General features: G+C 52.4%; 1 protein-coding gene across 11 annotated transcripts in view; it reads right to left on the bottom strand.

The window, feature by feature from the left end:
* Positions 1–7,627: 7,627 nt before the first annotated feature.
* LOC142061356 (protocadherin gamma-C5-like) overlaps positions 7,628–23,827 on the bottom strand; it is a 57,083-nt gene continuing 40,883 nt past the window's right edge. For 10 of the 11 annotated variants that reach the window (XM_075102291.1, XM_075102296.1, XM_075102300.1 and 7 more), the window contains 2 exons: positions 14,961–15,049; positions 7,628–10,106 (listed from right to left, as the gene is read on the bottom strand). In XM_075102291.1, the coding sequence (XP_074958392.1) occupies positions 9,880–10,106; positions 14,961–15,049 (316 nt within the window). In that variant the 3' untranslated portion in view covers positions 7,628–9,879. The remainder of the gene's footprint in view (positions 10,107–14,960; positions 15,050–23,827) is intronic. The other variant, XM_075102290.1, reaches the window with a different exon arrangement.

Genomic DNA, 23,827 nt, shown 5'->3' on the forward strand with positions numbered 1-23,827 from the left:
GACTGCAGGGATAATTTAAAAATGAGGACAGAGACCTGATTATTGCCCTAGTTTGTGTCAAATCTCCTTACTTCTTTTTTCTTTTAGGAGACTTTTGAGGAGTTCATCAATGACGAGTTGCTAATTGGAGAGAAGGCGGCCCTGAATTGGGGTTGTGGGGCAGGGAGCAGGGTCTCCCAGGGCACCCCATGGCTCAATGCACCTGGTTTGTCCTGTGAAAAAGGGCAAAAAGAGTCATGATAAATAATTGTCTAAACCTGGTGCTGGGCCTGACCAGAGGGGCGAGGGAGATGCAGGAAAGCCAGGCTGGGTAGGCCTCAGAGGGGCATGGGACTGATGCTCGGTTAGGGGTTTGAGGACATCCCAATGCTCTGCAGAGGCCACCCCAAAGCTCTGTAGGGGCTACTGGAGACCTCATGGGCTTCAGCTGGGAGAGGCGCTGTTACCCCAGGGTGCTGAAGTGGTGGTGAGGGATTTCTGGTTTCTAACAACATGAGGCACCCACCACCATCGTGTAGAGCAGTGGGCTCCAAATTTTTTATTGCCCCCCCCAATATATTTATTGATTTATAAATTACCTACATGTACTACTGGGCTAACATGTACATTGTAAAGCTGAAACTAAAATAGAAATTAAGAAAGGATGGGGTAGAGATAAAATAAGCACTATTTCTAAAAGTACTTTTTTATTTATTAACAGCACAAAAAATATTTTCTTCCCACACCCCAGTGAACTACCTCATGTACCCCACTCTGGGGACCATGGCGTCAGAGGGAGCCGGCCCAGCCCTGCTGTCTGGCACTTGTGGGTCCCTTCCCCATGCTCCCCCTTCTCATTCCCCCTCCCTCCCCACCCTCAACGCTGCCCCGTACAATGCAGCTTTGCCTGCCTCTTCCTCTTCCTCTCCTCCTATCTGACTGCTCTCCCTCCCTGGCACCATTCCTGCCTCCCTCTGCAGTGCAGGGACCCTCCTTCTCTAATTATCTTTGAGGAGGGGGTCCAAGCCACCCTGTTGCCCCATTGCAGCTTTCAGGGACCCCCCCTGGCTCTGCCCTGGTCTGGAGGTGATGGGGATGATGGCAGGGTCCCCACCCCACCAGCCCTGGCACCTGTCCACATCCTGGGGAGTAGTTGTGCAGCTGCCACTGGACAAGTGGTGGACACTGCTTCCTGAAGCCCTCAGGAGCTGGGGCAGCACAGGAAGTGTCACAGAATCACAGAATGGTAGCAGTTAGAAGGGACCTCTGGAGATCATCTTGTCCACACACACACACACCCCCCTGCTTGAGCAGGCACACCTAGAGCAGGGGCACAGGAACACGTCCAGGTGGGTTTTGAATGTCTCCAGGGAAGGAGACACCACAAGCCCTCTGGGCAGCCTGTGCCACTGCTTTGTCACCCTCACAGGAAAGAAGTTTTTTCTCATGTTTAGGTGGAACTTCCTGTGTTCCAACTTGTGCCCATTGACCCTTGGCCTGTCATCAGGCACTACCGAAAAACGCTTAGCCCCATCGCCCTAACACACACCCTTTAGATATTTACAGGTACTGATGAAGTCCCCCCTCAGTCTTTTCTTCTCCAGCCTGAACAAACCCAAGTCTTTCAGCCTTTCCTCATAACAGAGATACTCCAGTCTCCTGATCATCTTGGTAGCTCTCTGCTGGACTTGCTCAAGCAGTTCTACATCCTTCTTAAACTGGGGGGACCCAGAACTGGACACAGTACTCCAAATGTGGTCTCACTAGGGCAGAGAAGAGGAGGAGGATAACCTCCCTCAACCTGCTGGCCACACTCCTTTTAATGCAGCCCAGGATACTGTTGGCTGCCTTGGCCACAAGGGCACATTGCTGGCTCATGGCCAACCTGCTGTCCACCAGCACTCCCAGGTCCTTCTCAACAGAGCCGCCTTCCAGCAGGTCAGCCCCCAACCTGTACTGGTGCATGGGGTTGTTCCTCTCCAGGTGCAGGACCTTGCACTTGCTTTTGTTGAATTTCATGGGGTTCCCCTTGGCCCACCTCTCCAGCCTGTCCAGGTCTTGTTGGATGGCAGCACAGCCTTCCGGCATATCAGCCACTCCTCCCAGCCAGGTATCATCAGCAAACTTGCTGAAGGTACACTCTATTGCATCGTCCAGGTCACTGATTAATATATTGAACAGAACTGGACTCAGCACAGACCCCTGGGGAACACCACTAGTTACAGGCCTCCATCCAAACTCTGCCCTATTGACCATGGTCCTCTGAGTTCTGTTGTTGAGCCAGTTGTCTATCCACCTTACTAGCCACTCATCCAACCCACACTTTCTTAGACTGTCTATGAGGATGCTATGGGAGACAGTGTCGAATGCCTTACTGAATTCAAAATAGACAATATCCACTGCTCTCCCTTTGTCGACCCAGCCAGTCACGCCATCATAGAAGGCTATCAGGTTGGTCAAGCATGATCTTCCCTTGGTGACTCCATGTTGAGTATTTCTGATAACCTTCTTGTCCCCTACATGCCTGGAGATGACCTCCAGGATGAACTGCTCCATCACCTTTCCAGGGGTGGAGGTGAGGCTGACTGGCCTGTAGTTTCCCAGGTCCTCCTTCTTGTCCTTTCTGAAGTTTGGAGTGGCAAGATTGGAGTGTCCTGTCCCTCCAGCACAGCTTCACCAGCTGCTTTCCCTTCCCTGTGCCAGCAGCACTGTGTCGCTCAGGGTTCGCTGGAGAGGGCCCCCCCCAAAAAATCGCATGTGTCATGAGCCCTGTGGGAGAGGAGGGGAGGTCCCTGGGACATGTCTCTGCTCCCCAATCCAAAACTGGCAGTGGCCTCCAAACCTCAGGCAGGGGCATGTGTCCAGCACTGTGACATCCATGTCCCTGTCCTCTGAAAGGGGGACATGCCGCAGCACAGCCATCTTTAGTCCCCTTCCTGCTCCCAGCTGCCCTCACAAAGCCCTGGGTGGTTTGGCTCAGCATCACTGCTCATTCAAGTAGAGACGGTGCCAAAAACCCCCTCCCCATGATGGGCACAGTCACTTTTGGCATGTGCCAAAGGGAGAAGGATTGGGCAGGCAGCGTTGGGCACAGGAAGCCCCTGCCCATTGCTGTGTGTGTCACTGGAGGAACATTCTGGCCACAAGTGTTTTTCCTGGATGACTTCTGTTTTTTTGCTGGGGGTTTCCCAAATCACTGCCTCTGCCCAAATTCCCTGGGGACCAATGTGGTCCAGGTGCATCCACAAGGGAATTCACCCTGCCTGGCTATGTGGGCTCCTGGGACTCCCCAGAATGGATTTGTGGGGCCAGCACTGGGCTCTGGGGAAGTGGAGGGGTGTTCCTGACTGCTGAGGCCATGTCAGACGCGGTGGCCAAGTGCATGGCTGGGTCCTCCACCAGCAGCTCGGTGATAGTGACCCTGGCAGGCCCTACCCATGGCATCGCAGGGGCCCCAGCAAGTTCCAGTGGAGTATGCAGGCTACTGGGGCAGGACAGCAGTTTCCCCTTGGAGCTGAGCTCCTCCAGCTGAACCATGGCCCAACAGCAGTGCCCACAGCATCTCCCCACCTCCACTCAGTTTGCTTTTGTCCTGTCTGGCATCTTTCTCCTTCCCCTGCATGGCCTTCCTGCCCTCCCCTCTCCCACTCCATGTTCTCAGGTCTTGGCTGCAGCTGCCAGTATGGCCAGGGCAAGGGCTCTTCCACCTCTTCCCCGTGAGGGAGGATGGACAGGCAGAGAGAGCAGGCTCCAAGCAGCTCATGCAGCTGCATGGCAGAGGCCCCCATGAAGTCATGCAAGCTGTGAAAGGGCAAAAATCCCACCACGTTGTAGTTTGCCTGGTCTTCTGCAGCCCGCAGCGTGGCTGAGGGCTGGCCCTGCTCCTCCACATGATGCATGAGGTCTTGACAGCCACTGAGCCCTGGCAAGGCCAGCAAAGGGCAGGCAGTACCCTCCCTCCACCCTCTCCTTCACCACAGTCACAAGGTTTCAGCCAGCAAAAGGCAAATTACATTCTGTCTCCACATGCTAGGCTTAAGAAGTTTTATTTAAAAAAAAAACACCACCAAGATCAAAGCATCAGGAAGTAGATTTATGGAGCAAGAAGGGGCGCAGAGAATGGTGAAACACCTCTTGTTCCCACCCAGGAACATCAGGCTGAGAGAGGAGTCGACTGTGTTGGCGGAAATAAAATCCCAGGGCATGTTATGGCAAGGGGCCGGCAGGGAGCCAGGCACCACGGGCTGCAGGAAGGGCTTCCACCGCACCACCTTTCTGCAGGCACTCACTCTCCTCCCCGGCCCAGTTGTACCCACTGCCCCAGCGAGTCCCTTTTAGACCTCTTCTATCCCAAACACCAAGATTTCTAACTGGTTTTTGACAGCACTGGCTGCCTTCCTTGCCGGTGCCAGCTTTATGGGAAGAGAAGCCTCTGCTGCCACCAGCTCCCTGGGGTTTCTTCTACTCAAGTCAGGCTCAAAAATCCAGCTGCAGGCTCTTGGCATGGGAATGCACAAAGCCCTGCTTAACCCTGCAGCTCCCAGTGTCTGTGTCAGACCCAGGAAAACCTCCTGGCTGTCTTTGGGGACCCCAAAGGAGTGGGCAAGAGGCAGCTGCATGAAAATGCAATTTTTTTTTTGTGATTTCCCCACACACACTCTTTGCTGGGTGAGGTCATGGCTGGAGGAGCTGCCTGATGGTACTCAGCCTGTGATGGCAGCCTGATGTCAAGGAGCACATCAGCAGGCTGGATGCCAGCTCCCCATCAAGCCCTCTCTGGGGCCAAGCAACCACAGGTCAGCTTAGCTTACAAATCCAATGGAAAACTGGGTTTGCTCAATTCCCTTTTTGTTGTTGTTGTTGTTGTTGTTTTGGTTTGATTTTCAAGGTCAACTGGCTGAAAAAAGTGACTGCTGTGAACAAGAGCCCCACAAACTGATGACATGGGGCCATCACTGCCTGCAGCTCCTGCAGGCTCCAGCCCCACCAGGAGCTGGCAGTGAGTTGGGAACAATCCCTGGAGGAACAACAATGGGAGCTCTAGCCCCAGTGTAACCTGTACCCGCACCACCAAAGGCTTCCAGCTCAAATGCCTGCAAAGAAGCCCAAGGTTCCCCTGGTCCCATACTATGGATGTACCTGGAAGGGTAACAACAGACAGCAGGAGACAGGGAAGAGGTGCCGAGCTGTTCTCAGTGAGGGGGGAAAGAAGGAGACGGAGGAAGATTAGAAGCAGAGTGAAGCAGAAGCAGGAGGGAACCAGGGTGGAGGAGGATACTCCTGTCTGCTGAAGGATGTTCAGAGCATCCCAGAATGAAACCTCACCTGCCTGATACCCCAGCCTGGACCGAAGGACCCCTCTGCTTGCTGGCTGTGCCACCTCAAAGTTTGCCAGTGAATAGACATGCACACCCCAAACACACCTGATTTGCGGGGTGGTATAGCCACTACAACCCCCCAGCAGCCGGCACCAGGTACATGGGCTGTAACCGGTGGTCCCACTCCAGCCAGAGTCCCTCAGTCCCCACCATGGCTTGAGATACCCCCCACCTGCTCCCAGCTTGCATACAGGATTGTGCCTTCCTTTCCAAGGTTAAGTCGCCCTTCCTGGGAGCTATGCCTCTAATCCCCCAGTGGCCACTCAGCCCAAGTGGCTGCTGAGGTCTCTGTCTCGTCACCCTCTTTGCACCCCTTTTGTCAGGGCTGTGACTCAGGCTGTGTTTCTGTTGGCCTCCCTTTTCTCATCACCTTAGCTCAGAAAGTCCTCCATCAGCTAACCATGCTGCAGTGAACACCTTCCCACTCCAGTGTGTCCCTTTTAATAAGCGCAGCTGACTGGCTTCCCTTCATGAGCACCTGTTGGCCAGGTTTGTGTTGCTGTGCCTTTCCCTTCCGAGTTTTCGCAGCACCCTTGGGTGATTTTAGTGCAACAGAGAGGAGAAATAAAATGAAACTAAATGAGCTCTCTCACATTGCACACATCCTTACACTGACACCAGCAGCCTGGGACACAGGGACATCGCAGGGCTCAGGACATCAGGGAGGCTTTGGGCTCCTGAAGCCAGATGCATACCTGCAGCTCTGCAAAGCCTTTTTGCTCCACACTGGTGACGGCTGTCACCCAGTCAGGGACCCATAGGCCTGACTCGCCCCTCCTCCTCTACCCTCAGCCCCCATCACTCAGCTCCAGGTGCCTGGTGACGTCACTGGCAAAGGAGGTGGCAATGCTGGGTGCCCTGGGTTGATGTCACCCTGGCAGGTGCAGGTGCTGGAGACAGCCCACAGATGGCACCTGGACATGCTCAGCCCCACTCCCCATTAATGGCGGGTCCCCATCACTGCCCCCCCGGAGCTGTCCCTAATGTGCTCCAGGTGCTCCAGCGTGGGAGGGATGGTGGCCTTTGGCCTGGGGCAGAGAGCACAGTGTGACAGGGGCCCCACTGCACCAGGTCCCTGTCCTGTCGCCACCCTGACCCCTGTGCACTCCCCTGTGGTCTGCGACCACCTGTCCCAAAAGAGGATGATGTGGTTGGAACCCCCTCCCATGTCAGTACACGTGGGTGTGCGTGTGTGCACATGCATGTGCGTGTGTGAGAGACCAGGGCTATCCACATGTGCACAAGGAGGAAAGGAGGGTTGGCTCTGTGGGGTGCAGGGGAATTTTGGGGGAGGGGTGGTCCCTATGGGGATTTCCAGAGGTCTCTGGTAGAGTGCAGCAGAATTTGGGGGGTGGGCGTGGGGGGTGGTGTGTGTCTCTGTGGGATGCAGGGGAATTTGGGGACCATCTGTCAGTCTGCAAGGGGGTTCAAGGGGCGGTCTCTGTGTGAGGGCAGTCTCGGAGGTGCTGGGTGGCAGGGGGGTGGAGGCCATGGAGGTGCAATCCGGACGGAGGCACTGGCAGGGGGCTGGATGGGACACAGGAAGGGGAGGCCAGTGCCCTGGGCTCCTGGAGCCTCCTGCACGCTGCTAATGGAGGGGACGACACCAGACCCACATCCCTCCCCAGATGGGGCTATGTCTATCTGCCTGCCTGCCGGAGTTGCTCTGCCCCCCACCCCCCCCACTCTCCCCCTCACATCTGCGCAGCAGCAGCTTATTTTTTCCTCTGCAGTTGTGACACCCCAAGTCATGGGACATTCATCTCACAGGAAGAGGGTGGAGGGCTTGTCATGGCTAGGGGATCCCAGCTGCAGAGCCTAACCACCCCCCCAGCAAGAGCAGAGAGGGGAGCCTAGGCACCGTGAAAAGCAGATCATCCCAGGGTTGGAGAAGGGAGAGTGTATCCCTGCTGGTGATGGGCAAGGGTGGCCAGATCCTCCCAGGGCTGGGAAAGGGTGACTGGATCCCTGCCAGTGGTGGGGAAGGGGCTGTAGCTGTGGACAGCATTGTCTCCTCAGTGGGGTGTGCTAGGGTCTGCCCTGCCTTTCCCCAAAAATGTCAGCTGGGAGCACAACGGTGCCACCCACGGCCATGTCACACTCAGCCCAAAGGCCTGGGGGACCCAAGGACAGGGGTGCTCCAAGACCATCCTCACTGCCCAAGCCAGGCTTCAGTTGAACCATCCCCCACTGGCAGCCTTGGCACAGAGGCAGCAACGGGATGGACAGGGCCCATCTGTGCCCCCTTCTTCCCATTGGAATAAATATCGTTTATTCAGAAGAAACCATTTTATTATTTTTTTTCCCAAAGAAAAAAAGCAATATAAATATTAGAGTATAAAACTTGCATGTAGCACATCGACATTGGTCTATATGGGTATAAGAAGGATATAAGCATATATATAATATATAAGTATAATTCAATATTAGACACATTGAAAGGGCAAACATGTTTCATCTCACATACACTTGGAGCACAGACCACACGGAAAGAAGATACAGAGAAAATTGAAAATACTGGTGTCCACAAATTAGTTACCGAGATTAAAAATAACACACCACTAAATACACAACACTCACTATGCTACCTCAGATTGCAGATTAAAAAGAAATATAAAGACTACAATTCAACTACAACATTTCTAGAGGGGGACAAGTGGCAGCTGCAGGGGACATGGTGGGAACTGCTCCCAGTGCAGCCAGCACCGGAGGTGGCGAGATCCAGAAGAAACATGGCGGATGCTGCTGCTGCCCTGGGTTTGGGGAGGGGGAAGCGATGGGGTGACTGCTGCCATGCCAGAGCCTGGCCAAGAGGGCTGGATCTGCTCGGGTGAGTTGCAAGTTAGTGATTAAAAAGGGAAAAAACTACGCACACCCCCTGGGATACCTGGCATGGCCCCTTCCTGGCCACCCCACAGTCTCTCTCCTCCATCTGTTTACCTAAAGTCCCCCTCTGCCTCCCTGGGGGGACTCAGAGATGCTTTGATATGGGAAGCTGGCCTGATGCAAGGGAGATGGGCACATGGAGAAACCCTATTCCTCATCCTTCAATTCCCTCCATGGGGTGGAAAGCCCAAAGCCAGCAGGAACATCACCTTCTCTGGTCTGGCCCAGCATGGTCCCTTGAGACATCCCTGCCTTGTCACCCCGGCTCACTGGCTTTGCAGCATCACTTCATACCCCCCAGCCCTCGGGTCCCTCCTCTGGGTCTGGTCCCCAAGCTCCACCAAACCAATTGCCACTTACTTGCTCACCAATTCTGCACCAAAGTCATGTGCCAGCAGCTCCACAGATCTCACCCCTTTGGGTGACACCTCAAGTAACCCCCTTATCTGGGGTCCACACCCCAAATAAGAAGAGATGAGTCTCCCCATCCCACTTGACTGATTCTCCCCCCTCCCCCAAAGCAGCCCCAGCACGGAGGCTGGGGTGGCTGCCGGTGTGTTCACACCATGCTGCATGGGCATGCAAGACTTCTCTGGGTCCGTGAAGCTAACTGTGCTAGTGCAGGTGTGGGGTGAAGGACATGCATGCAGATGCGGTGTGCAGAAACATGAAGCATCATCTCCCTCCCTGGTCCCCTTGGCCGGGACTCGGCCAGACAGCTGCCTGAAGGAGCCTGGCTGCAGGAGAGTGAGACTCTCTTAGCTTTAATTCCAGAAGAACATTGACTGTACATATAAATATTTACTGCAAAGAAAGGATGAGATGTGTCTGCTCTTCGGAGACCCCTAGAACTGCTGGGGCAGCTGCCGCACACCTGGCACACTCCTCATTGAATTCTCTACCTCTCAGACATCAGAAGGGGTTTTGGTGTGGATTGATTTTTTTTTTGTTTTTTTTTTCCTCTCATATTTCAGGCCATCAGTGGTTGCACTTTAAAAAAATGTTTATGATGCAGTTTTGTCATATTCCCTTTGACTCATGCAATATAAACACTTTTTTTTTTCCCAGGTAACAGGTAAGCAGGAACTGAAGCACACTCTACCAACTTCTCAGCAACAAATCCATCACTATCATTAACTGGGGGTGAATTTTACTAATGGAAAGTTTAAGAGCAAAGATCTGGAGCATGGGCTCTAAGCCAGGAACTTCCTTTTCCTTTCCAAATAATGGTCGAAGGTCTATAAATTGAAAGATCTGCTTTAAAATTATTTACACTGGGCAAAGATGAGCACAAGCCTTGTGCCTTTCTCAGATTGTCTGGGAGCAAATCAGATACAAAGATGTGGCAGAAGACCTTCTACCCTTGCATATTCTAATACCCAAGGGATGTATAAAACATTAGCAAGTATTCACAGGGCACTTCTTTGTGTACAGTTTAGCTTCTGGATTGGTTTTCATCATGAAATCTAACAGCAGCAAGACTCTGCTCCTAGCTCTGATGATGATGAGATACATTCGCAGCATTTCCTGCTTTTTACATCACAAAAAATTCACATTCGTCCTCTGGCCTGGGCTGTGGTTTGGGGGGAGTGCTAAAGCCAGCTGCCCTGTAGCTCTAAGGTCTCCTTCTTCTTCTCTACTTCTTCTCTTTCTTCCCGGATTTTTTCTTGTTGCCTCCCGAGGAGCTAGCACTCTTGGCGTCGCGTTTGCCAGCAGCATTGGTGAGGGTGGCAGTGCTGCCCGGGATGTAGACATTCTGCCGGTAATCAGGGACGTGCTGCAGGGTGAACTGGGGGCCGTAGCGGGCGCTCAACCCCATGGTGCCCGTTCCACCACCCAGGGTCGAGTTGCCGTCAGCAGCTTCTGTAGGGGATACCAGAGGGTGGGGGGAAAGAGGGACAGGTTGTTAATGCCAGCCAGAGCCCACCCCAAGCCCCAGCAGCCCCAAAAGGCTCTCACTGGGTGGCAAACCCAAACATCAGTGCCATCAGCCATCGCTCCACCCCTCAGTATCCCTCAGCACTATTGTTCTGCAGGATGGCTGTAACGTGTGCTGGGGAGCATGGCACAGCCAGCACCAAAATCCATTGTCTCCATCTCACATCGTTGCTAAAGGTTTGGGATTTGGGGCTGGAGACTGGCCAGGGAAGGGCAACCTCCCCTGCTCTGGCCTCAGCAGCGATGGAGCTGCCAGCCCCTCCCTGCCTGCCACTCTCTTCTCTGCCCACCTCCCCGGCTGTTGCCTCTGCAGAAAAACGCACACACACACACACACACACACACCCTGAAAGCAGCCCACTGCAAACATATTGTACAGCCACAACTACTAGTAATGCATTAAGGGAAATCCAACTTTTTTTTTTTCTGCTGCATTTAAAACCCTGCCCCCAGTATTCCTTCAGCCAGGTTTATTCAGGGAGCGGAGCACATGAGATGAGAAAGAAAATCCCTCCCCTGCAGTACCACAAAATGGCTCTAGGAAGCTGAGCACTAAGCAAATCAATGCAGAAGCGCATCCAATGGTCCAGGTCTGGGAGCAGGGGGAGGGGAAGGCAAATTCATTCCTGCCATGCTGCAAAGCCCCAGCAGAGAAAGAGCAACCACAGAGTGGGGGAAGGGTGGAGGACCTCCCCAGGATGCTGTGGCATTGCTGGAAAGTAGAGACCAGATGGAGACAGGGGGATGCACAGAAGCAGGGGGAGAAATGAGCACAGGGGAACGGCAAGGCACAAGCAATGCTGTTGCCATGAGCTGCTGCGCAACTCTACTCCAGCATGACCGCCTGTGCCTAGCACTGCTCAGAATTTATTCGACAAAACCTTGTCTTTGCATTGGATACTGTGGATTCCATCTCAGCCTTTTAGCTGCTTCATGCATGTGGCTATGGACACACTTTCCTGCAAGGCTGGAGAAACCCAGCAATGGCACGTGAAGGGCCCAAGCCAGAGTCTGGGGCTGCTACTCCCTACTTTCACAGGCAGAGAGACTGTGGGAATAAACAACTAGCAGAGAATGTGGGCTCATCCCCTCATATTTTTTCCTCACTCCACACCAGATCTGTGCATGCCTCTGTGTTGCTTTTGCTTTCCCCTGAGCAGATGGAGGTGGCTAAGCCAGCCAGAAAGCTAAACAAAAAGCTGGGCCACATCCCACCAACCCCCTGAAATATTGCCGTGTACACATCCCCTCACAGAGTTCGGAAGTATGAAGCAACTGCAGTTTGAAAAGTTACAGCTGCTCGGCTGGAGCAGGCAGAGGGAAACACACAGCAAGTCTGAAAACAGGAGGGATATTGTGCACTGAGGCTGGAGGATGCACAGGATGGTGAATGAACAAAACGAACCAGTGTAGGGAAATGCTATTTTGCTTTCTGCTACGGAAGCATTCACTGTGAGGAGAATTTTTCTAAAGTCCCCATTAAATGGATCCCAGACCTGGTGGGCTGGAGGAGGACTGGAGGAAATGTGCATATACAATTAGCGATATTTATCACTAATCCTCACCTCATCAGCAGTTTGTTTCATTAACAACCAACTCCACACCCATCAGGGTTTTATGAATGTGGACAGGCCAGCTGGAGATGTGCTGTCAGGCCAGGCTGCAGGCAGGGACCAGTTCACAGGTGGACTATGGCCTCTGGCAGCAGAGGAGATTTTTTTTTTTCTGGACTCTCCCAGCTGGAGACAGCCCAGCTGGGGGCTTGGTGCACTTGGCACCTTCTCCTCTGCCCTGGATGCTGCTGCCCTGCTTCCCCCCAGGCCATCCCAGATGCACCAGGGCTCTGAGCAATGAAGGGGCTGGGGGCTGCCAGCACCATCCAGGACAACTGGGCCCCATGAACTAGTTTGCAGTCACAGCACAGCTTTCACAGGGGAGAAAAAGCTGCCTGTGAAGTTCCCAGCCTGCCAGTTGGTCCCCAGTAAGAGCAAAGGGCTGTTTCTAGGTAACATTGACATTAAGGCTGAAAAGAAGAGAGAACAGGGACAATAGAGGTTTATAAACGGGCACAGAGCTGCATTTGTCAAGCAGGGCACTTCAGCTCTTGTTGCTGGAAAGGTTATGCTCAGCCTCTACCAGCAGCCAACCATTATCTCAAACTGTCCTGAGGAGGAAAACAAGAATTTGGGCTTCAGGAAAAATAATCAGCTAGCAACTCCATCACTTTTGTGGGCAGAGGGGAGGAGACGCCTGCCAGAGACAGCCCTGGAGCACGTGCTGCTGCAGCTGCTGGTGAGGCTTTCAGGAGAACCCAATATAGCGCATCTGCCCCTGCCTGCAGGCAGCAGTGCCGGGGAAAAGGACCTCCTCAGGCTGCCTTTCCGTCTGCTCTCCCACCACCTCATGGCACCCCTACAAATTCTCACTGAAAGAGTATTTTAAGGACAGCATGTGTGCCCTTTAGTGACTAGTGTCCTGGAGCATCTGTGTTCACTCGTCTGTCTTACCAGCTGCCTCTACCCCTTCAGATGGCTCAAAACATTGCCTTTTTATGTTGTTCCCAGCTGCAAGGGAGGAAGATCTAGAGGAAGGGAAACCAGGGAGGGAAAAGAAGTCCTACAGCAGGGTTGCAGCCCTGCGGGGAACCAGCTCCCCAGGCACTCTGGCTTGGGAGGGTGATGATTGCATGGGCAAGCAATTTAATCCTCAGAGCAACTGGATCACACAGGCTTGGCACAGCAGGGCGAGCTCTGCTTCTTGCTGAAGTGAAGAATAACCCCTGGCACAGGGTAAGGATGCACCAGCCCCTTTTAGGGGGCATTCCTAGCTCATGGAACAGAGCTGCATCAGAGGACTTTCTGCCTCCCGGGTGATCTCTGCTTGGTGATAACTTGAGAAGGTGTGGTGGAAGTCAGCATCATCAGCATCGTCAGGTCTGTGCGGGAGCAGCTCACACTTGGAGGTGCGGGTGAGCAAAGGGCACGCAGTACCATCAGCCGTATCAGTGTGTACTACCTGCCACCCTGGAGTTCGAACAGGGCTCAGCAGGTGACAGTAAGAGATAAAGATCATTTAAATAGCCAGGAAACATTACCCAAGGATGCGCAGCACAAAGCTTAAGAGGAAATTAGCACTGCCCCTAATCGAAGCCTGCTCTGATAAACACTATTAGCTTAATGAGTGAGGGCAGAAAAGGGGGGGGGGGATAGAGAGCAGGGGAGATGTGAAAACACAGTGCTGGTGGAAAAAGCTTGTGCTGTGTCCCCACCCAGCCTCGGGCAGCAAGGAACAAGGAACCAGGAACCAGCACGGGCAAGAAAAGGATAGAGTGCACAGAGCCATCCTCTCCCTGAGGCTGCAGCAAGGGAAGCCCTTATCTAGTGGATGGATCTGATTTAAATTAACCCCCTGGGTGGACAGAAGCCGTGGGAGAGGTTAGGACTATTTGAGACCTGTGGATTGAGGGAAATGTGCTGCAATAGGGCCCACAGCTACATGGAAGTCAGTGCTTAACCTAGAAGGGACCTGCTCAGCCCTCTGATCCTGGGGACTGCTGGAGTGGCTGTCAGAAAAACAGCTTTATCTGTGAGCAAGGAAACCAAATCTGGAGGTACTGGGTGATGATAACCACATGCTGCTACCCCAGGGGCTGTTTTTTCCCTGGTCGTTTTTTCAGAGCAGAGACACGTTTTTGCATTGTTTCTTTCCCTTGAGTGTAAACAATCCCCTTGCCCAAGACCTTTGTCCCCTTCCCCAGCTACGGCAGCTGTGTCTCCAGGCTGCCTGGTGTCTGCAGAGTAGCAAAGTTCAGCTGCAGCAGCTTTCCAAGAAAGCAACTCCAAAGCCATCCCTCCTCCCCCAGATTCCTTCCCTCCCAATAGCTCAAAGGAAACATCCTAAGCATTTTGCACAGGGTTTTATGGCTGTGCTGTTGCTTCTATTTTTAAATCAAGGGGGAAAAGACTTGGAGGTATTTATAAGTAAAGACTGTATTAAAACCAGCCTGTTTATCCAGAGCGCTGTGCAGAGTGATAATTGCACTTATTTTGTGTAAAGCCATGAAGACCTTGGTTGCTTGGGAACACCCCTCCCTGCCCACTGCTTCTACACAGCACAGCCATAAACCAGAAAAAAAAACCAGTTCAAAACGACCCCAAACCAAACCCCTGTGACTACAACTGCAAAGAGCCAGCAGCAGCCACTGGGGCAAACTTTGGTGAGTTGACAACTTGGCCAAGGGATCCAGCATGAGCAGGAAGCTCTTCGCACGAGGCTTATTGGGGATACTGAGTCAGTCGTTTACTGTACTGCTGGACCAGCCTCTAGCCACAAGTAAATCTTCCAGGCTTCCTACCTCCTTGCCTTACAGCAAGTTGCAACACAGCAGACATTTCATTTACTGTGACCTTCTGGAACCAAGTAGTTTATAAAACATCATCTCAAGACCAGGTCTTTCATGTAACACAACCACATCATGAGCCAGATAACATTCTGTCCAGTACACAGATTTGGGTTGAAGAGGTACCCCTGCCTAGAGCACACCTGGTGTTAATGACTACCTAGCATCTCATCTGCCTGAATCCTTCCTGACCCCTCTCCTCTGCAGGGTAACATAGACAGCAGTGCTCTTCCACCAGCAACTGTTGAAGAAGGACTTTTGAAGTCACACTTTTTAATCCAAATATGTAAGTCCCACCAGCATCTTATCTAATGGCATGCATCGGAGGTGTCTGTGTGAGAGCAAGTGCCAAGGTTTTCACACACATGACAGAGACCAACCATTTGCTGAAGCCAGGATCATGGCTTGGAGCACCTCTGTGTCAAACTGGTTGTTCGGCCAGGCTCCACCTTCCTCTCCATTCTGGGAGCTACAGGAAAAGAGGAAAAAAAAAACAAACAAAAACAGCAAGTTACTGCAGCTTAGTCAGGAGGAGTGGGCTTGTCATAGAGCATGAGAAGACAAGGCTGTAGCTTGTTCACTGGCAAAGAGGAGATTGCAGTCTTTAAATCCTTCTATTGAATAACACTGAAGAGCCAAGACACTTTCAAAGGCCTCCAACCCTCCCCAGGCTTTTGAAGGATAACCACCAATAGCAAAAGCACTTTGAGGCTCAGTGGTCCTTTCCACAACACCTACCTAACTGCTGCTGACATCACAGACAGCCAGCACCTCATCACCTCAAAATCCCACCAATATAATGTAATGCCTTCCCACCAATATAATGTAATACCACAGAAAGTGCTGGTCCTAAAGTCCCAGAGGTGCATGCACCCTTGTACGACCAGTTCCTCTGGTCCTTTTGTAGGCCATGTGAGTGGATGCACCTTTCAAGCTATTTCAAGTTACAACTCCATTCTATAGCTTCTTCTGAAAGGCAGAGGGTGAGAAAATCCTATGGCATGATGGGCTTTGGGATCAGCATGGAGCCAGCTGCTTGGCGCTGCAAACCCTGCTCTGAAGGGAGGTCAAGAGCAGCTGCCAGCTCTGCAGAGCCAGCAGCAAACAGTCCTGGGGAGGCTGGAGCAACTGGGAGAGGAGAAAAGGGAGGTGGGGACCCACCTTGCTTCCCCAGGGCTGGCTGATAGAGGGGCTGAGCACCACAGATCCACCTGGGAAACCTTTGGATATGCTACCAGGCTTTGATTAAGGAGGGTTTGTGACCAAGGTTACTATCAGTAGTCTGTGGGCAGTCTAACAAGCCCATCATCCATGTTTGCCAAGTGCCAGATGTGCTTGGCCACAGCTCACTAGTGATGGCACTTCCCCTCTGGAGAGGTCAGGGCTGTGCTTCCAGAGCCCCCCAGAGCCTCCCTGCTTCCACCAGAGAGACCTAAACATCACACCAGCTTCCTGGGTCCTCCTCTGCTCTGACCCTAAGTGACCACACCTGCTGAAAATCTGGTCTTAAGCAACTTGCCCAAAGACACACAGGACCTGTGCCAGGACTACATGACCATCCATCCCTTACCCTTCTGTACTACCTGCCTGATCCATCCTCAGCTAGGTGCAGGTCACTTATCTCATACCATTTTATCTGTGGAGGATGCAAACAATCACTAATGTACCAGAGGCTGCCCTGGCACAACACTGCCAACAGCATCGCTTCTGAAATACCAGCCATATGCTGCAACCCAGGGCATCCGGAAAACTATTTATATTGCTCCTCCACAATGCGTGTGGTAGCACAGTTTCAACAGGCCAGAAGCGAGGTTTGCCTACCTCACAAACTGATTTCAGTGCTTGCATGATGGTTGTACTGAGACTCCTCAGACGCGGGTACTGCTGTCCTCCACTCAGGATTGTGCCAGCAAGCAGCGTGCAGGCAGTGCAGGCAGCAAGGACAAGGTTGGGACAGCCCTGGGGCTGCAGTGACCTGTTAATGTCATGAGCAGGGCTGGGAATAGAGCCCTGGGCTAGATCCAATAAAGGACTTAGGAACCTAAAGCCCATTGCAAACCACCACCCATTCAGCCACCAGTTAACCCCAGCAGCTCCTGTCCCACCAGCTGCCCCACTGACTGGCAGCTGAGGTTTCCAGGTTTTTCAGGGCTGCAGGAAAGCTGCCCAGAAACACCCCCATGCCTCCCAGCTGCTTCTCCTGTCTCTGCAGGCTGCCTCAGTACACCGATGGAATCCAGGGATGGGGAAAGGAAAAGCATAAGGAAGTGCCAAATCAATTTTTTTATTTTAAATTGTAATAGTCCAGTGGTTTGAACTCTGTTTTGAAATTGGAGGCCCAGGTTCAACTTCCTTTTTGACGCAGCAGTGCCAGCATCACATTTTCCACCTCCTGAAAGACTCTTTCTTCCCCTCCCACCTCTCCTTCAAGCAACAGGCTGCACTGGACAGAAGCTCTTTCTGCCTCCTGTCAAAGCCGTGCCTCCATGCCGTAGGACAGCAGGAGTGCATGGAAGGAAAGGCTCACCCGGTGATCAGGGCATTCACCTGGCAGGTAGCACCAGGTCCCCCAACCTCACTGAGCTCCCTAAACAGGTGGTCCTCACCCTTCACCCCAATGACCCTTGGCCCCACAGCTGCATGCAGGCACAGACAGGAGAGCCAGCTACCACTGAGCACCAGACTTGCCCAGGGCTCATTGGAAAGGGAGGGAAGAAGGGCTGTGGTTTGTCCCTGCAGCCTGGGAGGGGATTGAGCGACACAGCCAAATGCCTCCAGTGCACAGCATAAGGGGAGCAGCTATACCAAGAAACATGTGGGTCTTCAGGTTGTTTTGACCTCATGTTTTAGAGGTGTGTGCCCCCAGAGAATGGTGACCCTGCATCACCAGTGAGCAGAGAGAGGTTCATCCCCAGAGGATGGGGAGGCGGGCAGTGTTTCAGACCCTTTTCCTTCTGGTCTTAGAGAGGGAGTGAACACATGTGAACTCACATGGTGGACTTTACAGGCCCCTGTGTTACAGTTATACCCCCAGTGCCAGGGGGACAGCCAACCCCTATACCCCCTTAATGCCCTGTAGGATCACAAAATCATAGTCTGATTCAGATAGAGAGGGACACGAAGCACCCAGCTTAATGAAGGTGGGAACATTTCTGGACCAACACCCCACTCAAAACAGGACCAAGCTTTCAGCTGGATCCAACTTTATAGTAGATGCTCAGGGCTCAGAGCAGCCACATTTTGAGTATGAGATTTCTCCATCTCTCTGGCCTGCTGTTCCAGTGTTTGATCACCCATGGCTGAAAAACCTTTCCTAACACCTACTCCAAATTATCTTGTTGCGACATGTGCCCATTGACCCTCTGTGCACCTCTGAAGACAGCAATGAGACCCTTCTCCTAGCTCTCTCGCCTCCAAGATGAAGGAGCTCTCTCAGCCTCTCCTTCCCTGTGGCAGGCTCCAGATCCCTAATCATTTTGGTGGCTCCCATATGGCCATGTCTCTGTTGCAGTGGGCAGCCCAAAAACTGGGCACTGTGCTCCAGGTGTGGTCGTACAAGTGTCAAATTGAGGGCAACCATCTCTTCTCTTGACCTTTTGACTACAATCTTACCAGTAAAACACAGTATACAGTGGGTCTCCACCACAGCAAGGGTACACTGGTGACTCATGTTCAACCTGATGGCCCCCAGGTCCTTTTCTGCAAATCTACTGCACGCACTGTTCCCAGATTTTGGACAACCAGCCCCAAAGCTGTATGCCTGCTCCCCATGACAACATACAGAAAAGATACTTCAGAAATGCCTTACAGCTGCAAAAAAAGAAACGTTGTTGAGCTCACTTCTCTAAGCAGGAAATTCAAGAGTCTCAATTACGTGCAGTGCAATCATCCAGAATTCAGAGGCACAGAAAAAAGACAAGTGCTGTAATCTGAAACCGCCCAAAAATAACTTCTCACATTGGAAAAAGGCACACAGTTGATGACCAGATCTGGCCGTCTTCCATGGCTATAGGATGGAGTTGTGAATCAGAGCTGTGAATCACTGATTGAACAGCAAGCAGGCTGCCCTGCCCTGCTCCTCCTGCCTGGGGCAGGCAGACCTCAGAGCCCCCCCTTGCAGATCTGGTCCCCACTCAGCTGCAGCCGTGGGTGCTGCTGCAGGGAGGCTGCCTGGAACAGGAGGGCTGGTTCCTATGGAAATTACTGCAAGGACTTGCTGGTTTTAATACAAATGCTGTAGGTTTTTCTCTAAAAACCCATCCCCCATAGGACAGATTATTTTTCTCTGTTCAGTTCTAATGCACACTTCGAAGCTCAGAAAAGAGCTGGCTTTCATTTTTGGGAATGTTTCCAGCACAACCAGGACTCGAGGGAAGGAAGTAAACCCATGTTTGAGACAAACCCAGGGATGCAGCATCTTAGGGGGCTCAGGGCATGGTGAACATGGAGCACGGGACAGGGGCTGTGCTAGCAGAGGCAGGTACAGCCAGTGTACAACCTGCAAACGTCTTCATTAAACCTGGCTACACAGAAATCAGGGAATGCCAAAACAAAAAGTTTGCCCTGCAGCCTTGACACATCCCCAAAGTGTGCTGCATCGCAAGGCTGCCCCATTACCTAGGGCTTCCACAAGCATCTGCCCAAGCAGCACAGGGTAGACCTGGGTGTTTTGCTGAACAGTTATTTTGTGCACCTGGCCACCACTTCCCCTTTTAACTTCCATATCAAGCACAGAATTATTCACTTCCTTGCAGGGTTGCTATGGAGCTTGTCACCATGGCAGCCAAAGGCCTTGAAAACATTTATTTGCACAACTGCCTGGAGGATTCCTGAAAAATTGTTTTCCTTGCTCTGCATCTGGAAACACAAGATGTAGCAGTGCCACAACAAACTGAAGAAGTTTATTCATGCCAGAGTAATGCTGTCAGAGCCCCAGGGGCTGGAAAGGTCAGCCCAGCACCCTGTGGACAAGAACACAGCACCCCTGGGATGCCTGGCAGGGCTGTGGGGAGCTCTCGGCCTGGGGATTTTCCCGGGACACTCTCATCATCCTCTCTCTTTTGGGGCTTTCTGGCTCCTACTGCAGCGGCCCCCCAGCCAGCACCACTCCCACCCCACAGCCCCAGCTGCTCCCAGGCTTCCCCACTCCAGGGAGAAAGATATGGCTGGGGTTCGTTTCTCCTCCCAGACTCTTCCCCTTTCACTTCCATTTGCTTCCCAGCTCTGGCTGCTACTCCCACCACCCTCTCTTCACCTCTCCCAGCAGCCTGTCTGGGGCAGCACTCTGCCCCCCACCCTTACCCAGCTCCCAGGGTCAGGGGGTATCTTCAAGTCCATTTCTCCAGCCCTGTTCCCAGGCAGCCCCTGGTTGCCCCAGGCTGCTCCCTCTGCCTAAACGTCCCTGCACTGCTATTTCCTCTCTTCCAGCTTCCTCCAAGCCCTTCCCACTCCCCCTCCTGCCTCCCACACACAGTTCCAGCCGGAGGCAGCAGCAGAAGTTAAATTTCAGCCTGCGTGCTTCCAGGCTGGCAAAGTGACAAGCAAGAGGGAATGGATCTGCCTCTACCAGTGCTGAGCCTCCGCCATGTTCAAGGCGTGCTGGCAACACAGCCCCATGGGTGGGAATGCAGCCCTAGGGACAGCATCCCTTTCTCCCACTACCCACCCCAGCCTCCCACAGCCCCAGCCCACAGCCTACTATCTTCCCACCTCCCCCAGCCTCTAAAAAACCAGAACCAGCTCCAAAATTACCACAATTTCCTGCCCTTCTCCCTTCCTTAACAGAGAATGATGCCAGCCCTTCCCCCATGCTCCCCCAGCTCCACACATTCCCTGCCACTTCTGTAATGCAAATACAAGGGCTAGAGAGAACCTGGATGAGGCCCAGCTTTAAGATCATGACTTTGCAAAGATGGGATTTAAAAATGTTAGCAGGCAAGGAGGGGAAGATTTGCAGCCTCCCAAAGAACTGGTCAGTCGTTATTTCCAGCCAGTGGATCTGCTGAGATGCTGCTCTGCCAGGCAGAGGCAGAACACAAGGCCACAATGTGTCTAAAATGGGGACTGTGGCAGTCCCCCCTCCCGGAGACTCTTCCAGCCCTCCTGGATGAGCTGGAGCTGAGACCAGTATTATTTCACCCAGCCCATCCTGCTGCCATCCATGTCCCAAACATGCCGGGAAGGATATATTGAGAAATTCTTTGGGAAGGTTATTGTGCCTATTTGTCAGATTGCTGCACCACTGCAGCTGCTGTGGCATGTGCTCAGCTGCACAGGAAGCAGATGGAGACAGAAAAATTAAACTAATATACATAGCACCTGCTAAATTACCTAAAATAGCATTTCTATACATAACACGTGATGATGAAACTTCTGGTATTCTGGGGGCTGTCCAGAATGAGAAACGCATCCCATCACTAGGATATTTTCCTTTATCCATAAGACTCTCCAGCTTTTGTCCTGCCTGGCAGGGTCTGGGTGACTTAGACTTCAAGGTCCATGAGAAATGCATATAAAGAGTTTATTGGCCCAAGATGGTCAATAAGGGAAGGAAACACTCAGATGAAGAGGGCTACATGATCTAGAAAGAAGCCCATATGCTTAATCTGCTGAGATTTGGGCTGCTAATAGACAAAAGGGTGAACGCTGCGACCAGGAGTGTTCACTGGCATCTTGCACAGCGCAGGGCACCAGCTCTGTGGTCTCTTGGCTATGGAAGGCGAAGCGATGTGGGACCAGAACACATTGCTACAAAACTTTAGCTTCCAGCCCCAGGACTGGCTCAACTCCAGAGGAAGAGGGGGAAAGGAAAGCAGTTATCCAGAGACAACTCCTTCTCCCAGCGTCAAAACAGCTCCTGCCTGTCCCAGTGCCCCAAATCCACTCCAAAATTGAACCATGGGGCTGCAGCCCATGATCACAGCAAAGCCAGGCTCTGAGCAGCTTCATAATGTTTTAAAGCACCATTTTCTCTGCAGCATTTGATAGGAAACCACAGTCCCATATAAAGCTGTGAGCTTCTAAGTGGTCTTCAACCTTTCTTGTTTCAAGACCCACCAGGATACCCCCAAACCTGGCAGATGCAACCATCTGGCCCTTGCTGGTCTTCCGTGGTTTCCTCTGAGGTGTTTGCTGAGCAAAAGGCACACAAACAGGCAGGGGGCTGGCATGGGCTGCATCATTAGGCAGGAAAAACCTCAAATACTCCCCAAAAAGGCAACTTCTTTTCCAGACTCCCCAGGACCTGGAATGAGCTGGTGGCATTTGGCTCTGCAGCCCCAGAGGCTTTGTCAGGAAAACTGTCCCTTCAGAGCAGAGCTCCTTTACTAGCACAACTCCTCCATTGCCCAAGGCAATGTAGCCCACACTAAAGCACAGCCGCTCTCAATCTTAGGAGAGCACTGTGCCACTTAGATTATGGCTGTTCCTGCAAAACAATGACCCCAAAGGGATTTCCAGAGGGTGCTGTGATTTTTCAGGCTGCTGGGCTCTACTCACACCTTCTCATGGCCCCAGGGTAGCAGCTGAGGGAAGCTACATGCTCTGCGTGCTGCAGGAGCTGTGGAGTAATCACTCAATACTCAAACACCTAAACAGGCAGACAAATGCAAACCAGTCAGAAGCAGCAGTAATTTTAGCCCAAAGGCAGTTGCACCTCTTTTGATTCACCTGCAAAACATGTGGAACCTCACCTGGCAAAGCAAACACCACTGCTGGCTTCAACCCCTTGTGTGCATTTGGGATGGAAACCTGAGAATTACAATTATTTCCTAAACTTCCCAGGGTGGCAGTTATTTTTGCTGCTCCTCTTGCCCCTGTCAATGAAGAGCTGAGAGTGGGAAGCCTGCACAGCTCAGAAGTGCCAGCAGTTGCTGCCAGGGCTCCTGGCCTTCCCCAGGAACTGTGGTCACACCAGCTACAGTGTACATCCCACTAGCTGCATGTTCTCCAGGTGACACCTGTCCTGACAACTGTCTCCTTTTCCCTTTTTCAACTTGTTTTCCCCATGCTGCCCATCAGGTGTATCAGGTTCAATTACCCTGGCTTCTGGAAGCTCCTGAGTGGTTCCAACCAGATCTGACAGCCAGGTGGAAGTTTCCAATATGCTACTTTTCTACCATTTGCATGAAAATCAACAGAGATAGACCCTCATTTGTGTCTTCTACTAGGGAAAGGCTCAGTTACCAGCCATGCTTGGCCCACTAGCTCACCTGTCACTGCATATCATCATACAGGTGGCTGGAAATTGCAAAAGCTGCTTGTTCTGCTGCTGGTAGGGAGCTGGACACAGCCTGGGATGCTATGTGGGGTGATGGGGTGCTGGGGAGTGGCTCAGAGAGAGCAGGAAGCTGAAGATGCCATGGGGAATGGAGAAGAGGAACATAGGGAGATCCTTGCTGCATGATCCACCGGAGGGCAGCAAGAGCAGATATTGTGGTGGGAAACATCGGGGACCTTGACAGGCTGGAGGAGTGAGCACATGTGAACCTCATGAAGTTCAACAAGGCCAAGTGTAAGGTGCTGCACATCGGCTGGGGCAATCACCAACATCAGTACAGACTGGAGGAAGAAGGGATCAAAAGCAGCCCTGCGGGGAAGGACTGGGGTTACTGGTGAGTGGCAAATGGGACATGAGCAAGCAATGTCCACTCGCAGCCCAGAAAGCCAACCATATCGTGGGCTGCATCATCAACAATGTAGCCGGCAGGTCGAGGGAGGTGATTCTCCCGCTCTGCTCCACTCTTCTGAGACTCCACCTGGAACACTATAGCCAGCTCTGGAGTCCCCAGCACAAGGCAGACATGGACCTGTGAGAGCAGGTCCAGAGGAGGCCACAGAAATGGTCCAAGGGCTGGAACAGCTCTGCTATAGAGAAAAGCTGGGAGAGTGGGGCTGTTCAGCCTGGAGAAGAAAAGGCTCTAGGGAGACCTTATTGTGGCCTTTTAATACTTAAAGGGAGCTTAGAAGTTAGAGAAGGACCAGGGCCTGTCATGACAGGACAAAAGGCAACAGTTTTAAACAGAAAGAGGGCAGAGTTGGGGTGGGACATAAGGAAGAAATGTTTTATAATGAGGGTGGTGAGACACTGGAACAGGTTGCCGAGGAAAGCTGTGGACGTCCCATTCCTGGAGGCATTCAAGGTCAGGTTAGACAGGGCTTTCAGCAGCTTCATCTAGTGGAAGGTGTCCCTACCTATGGCAGAGGCATTTGAGTGGATGATCTCTGCATGTGCCTTCCAGCCCAAACC

The sequence above is a fragment of the Phalacrocorax aristotelis genome, chromosome 8 (assembly GCF_949628215.1).
Source record: "Phalacrocorax aristotelis chromosome 8, bGulAri2.1, whole genome shotgun sequence".
NCBI classification, from domain to species: domain Eukaryota; kingdom Metazoa; phylum Chordata; class Aves; order Suliformes; family Phalacrocoracidae; genus Phalacrocorax; species Phalacrocorax aristotelis.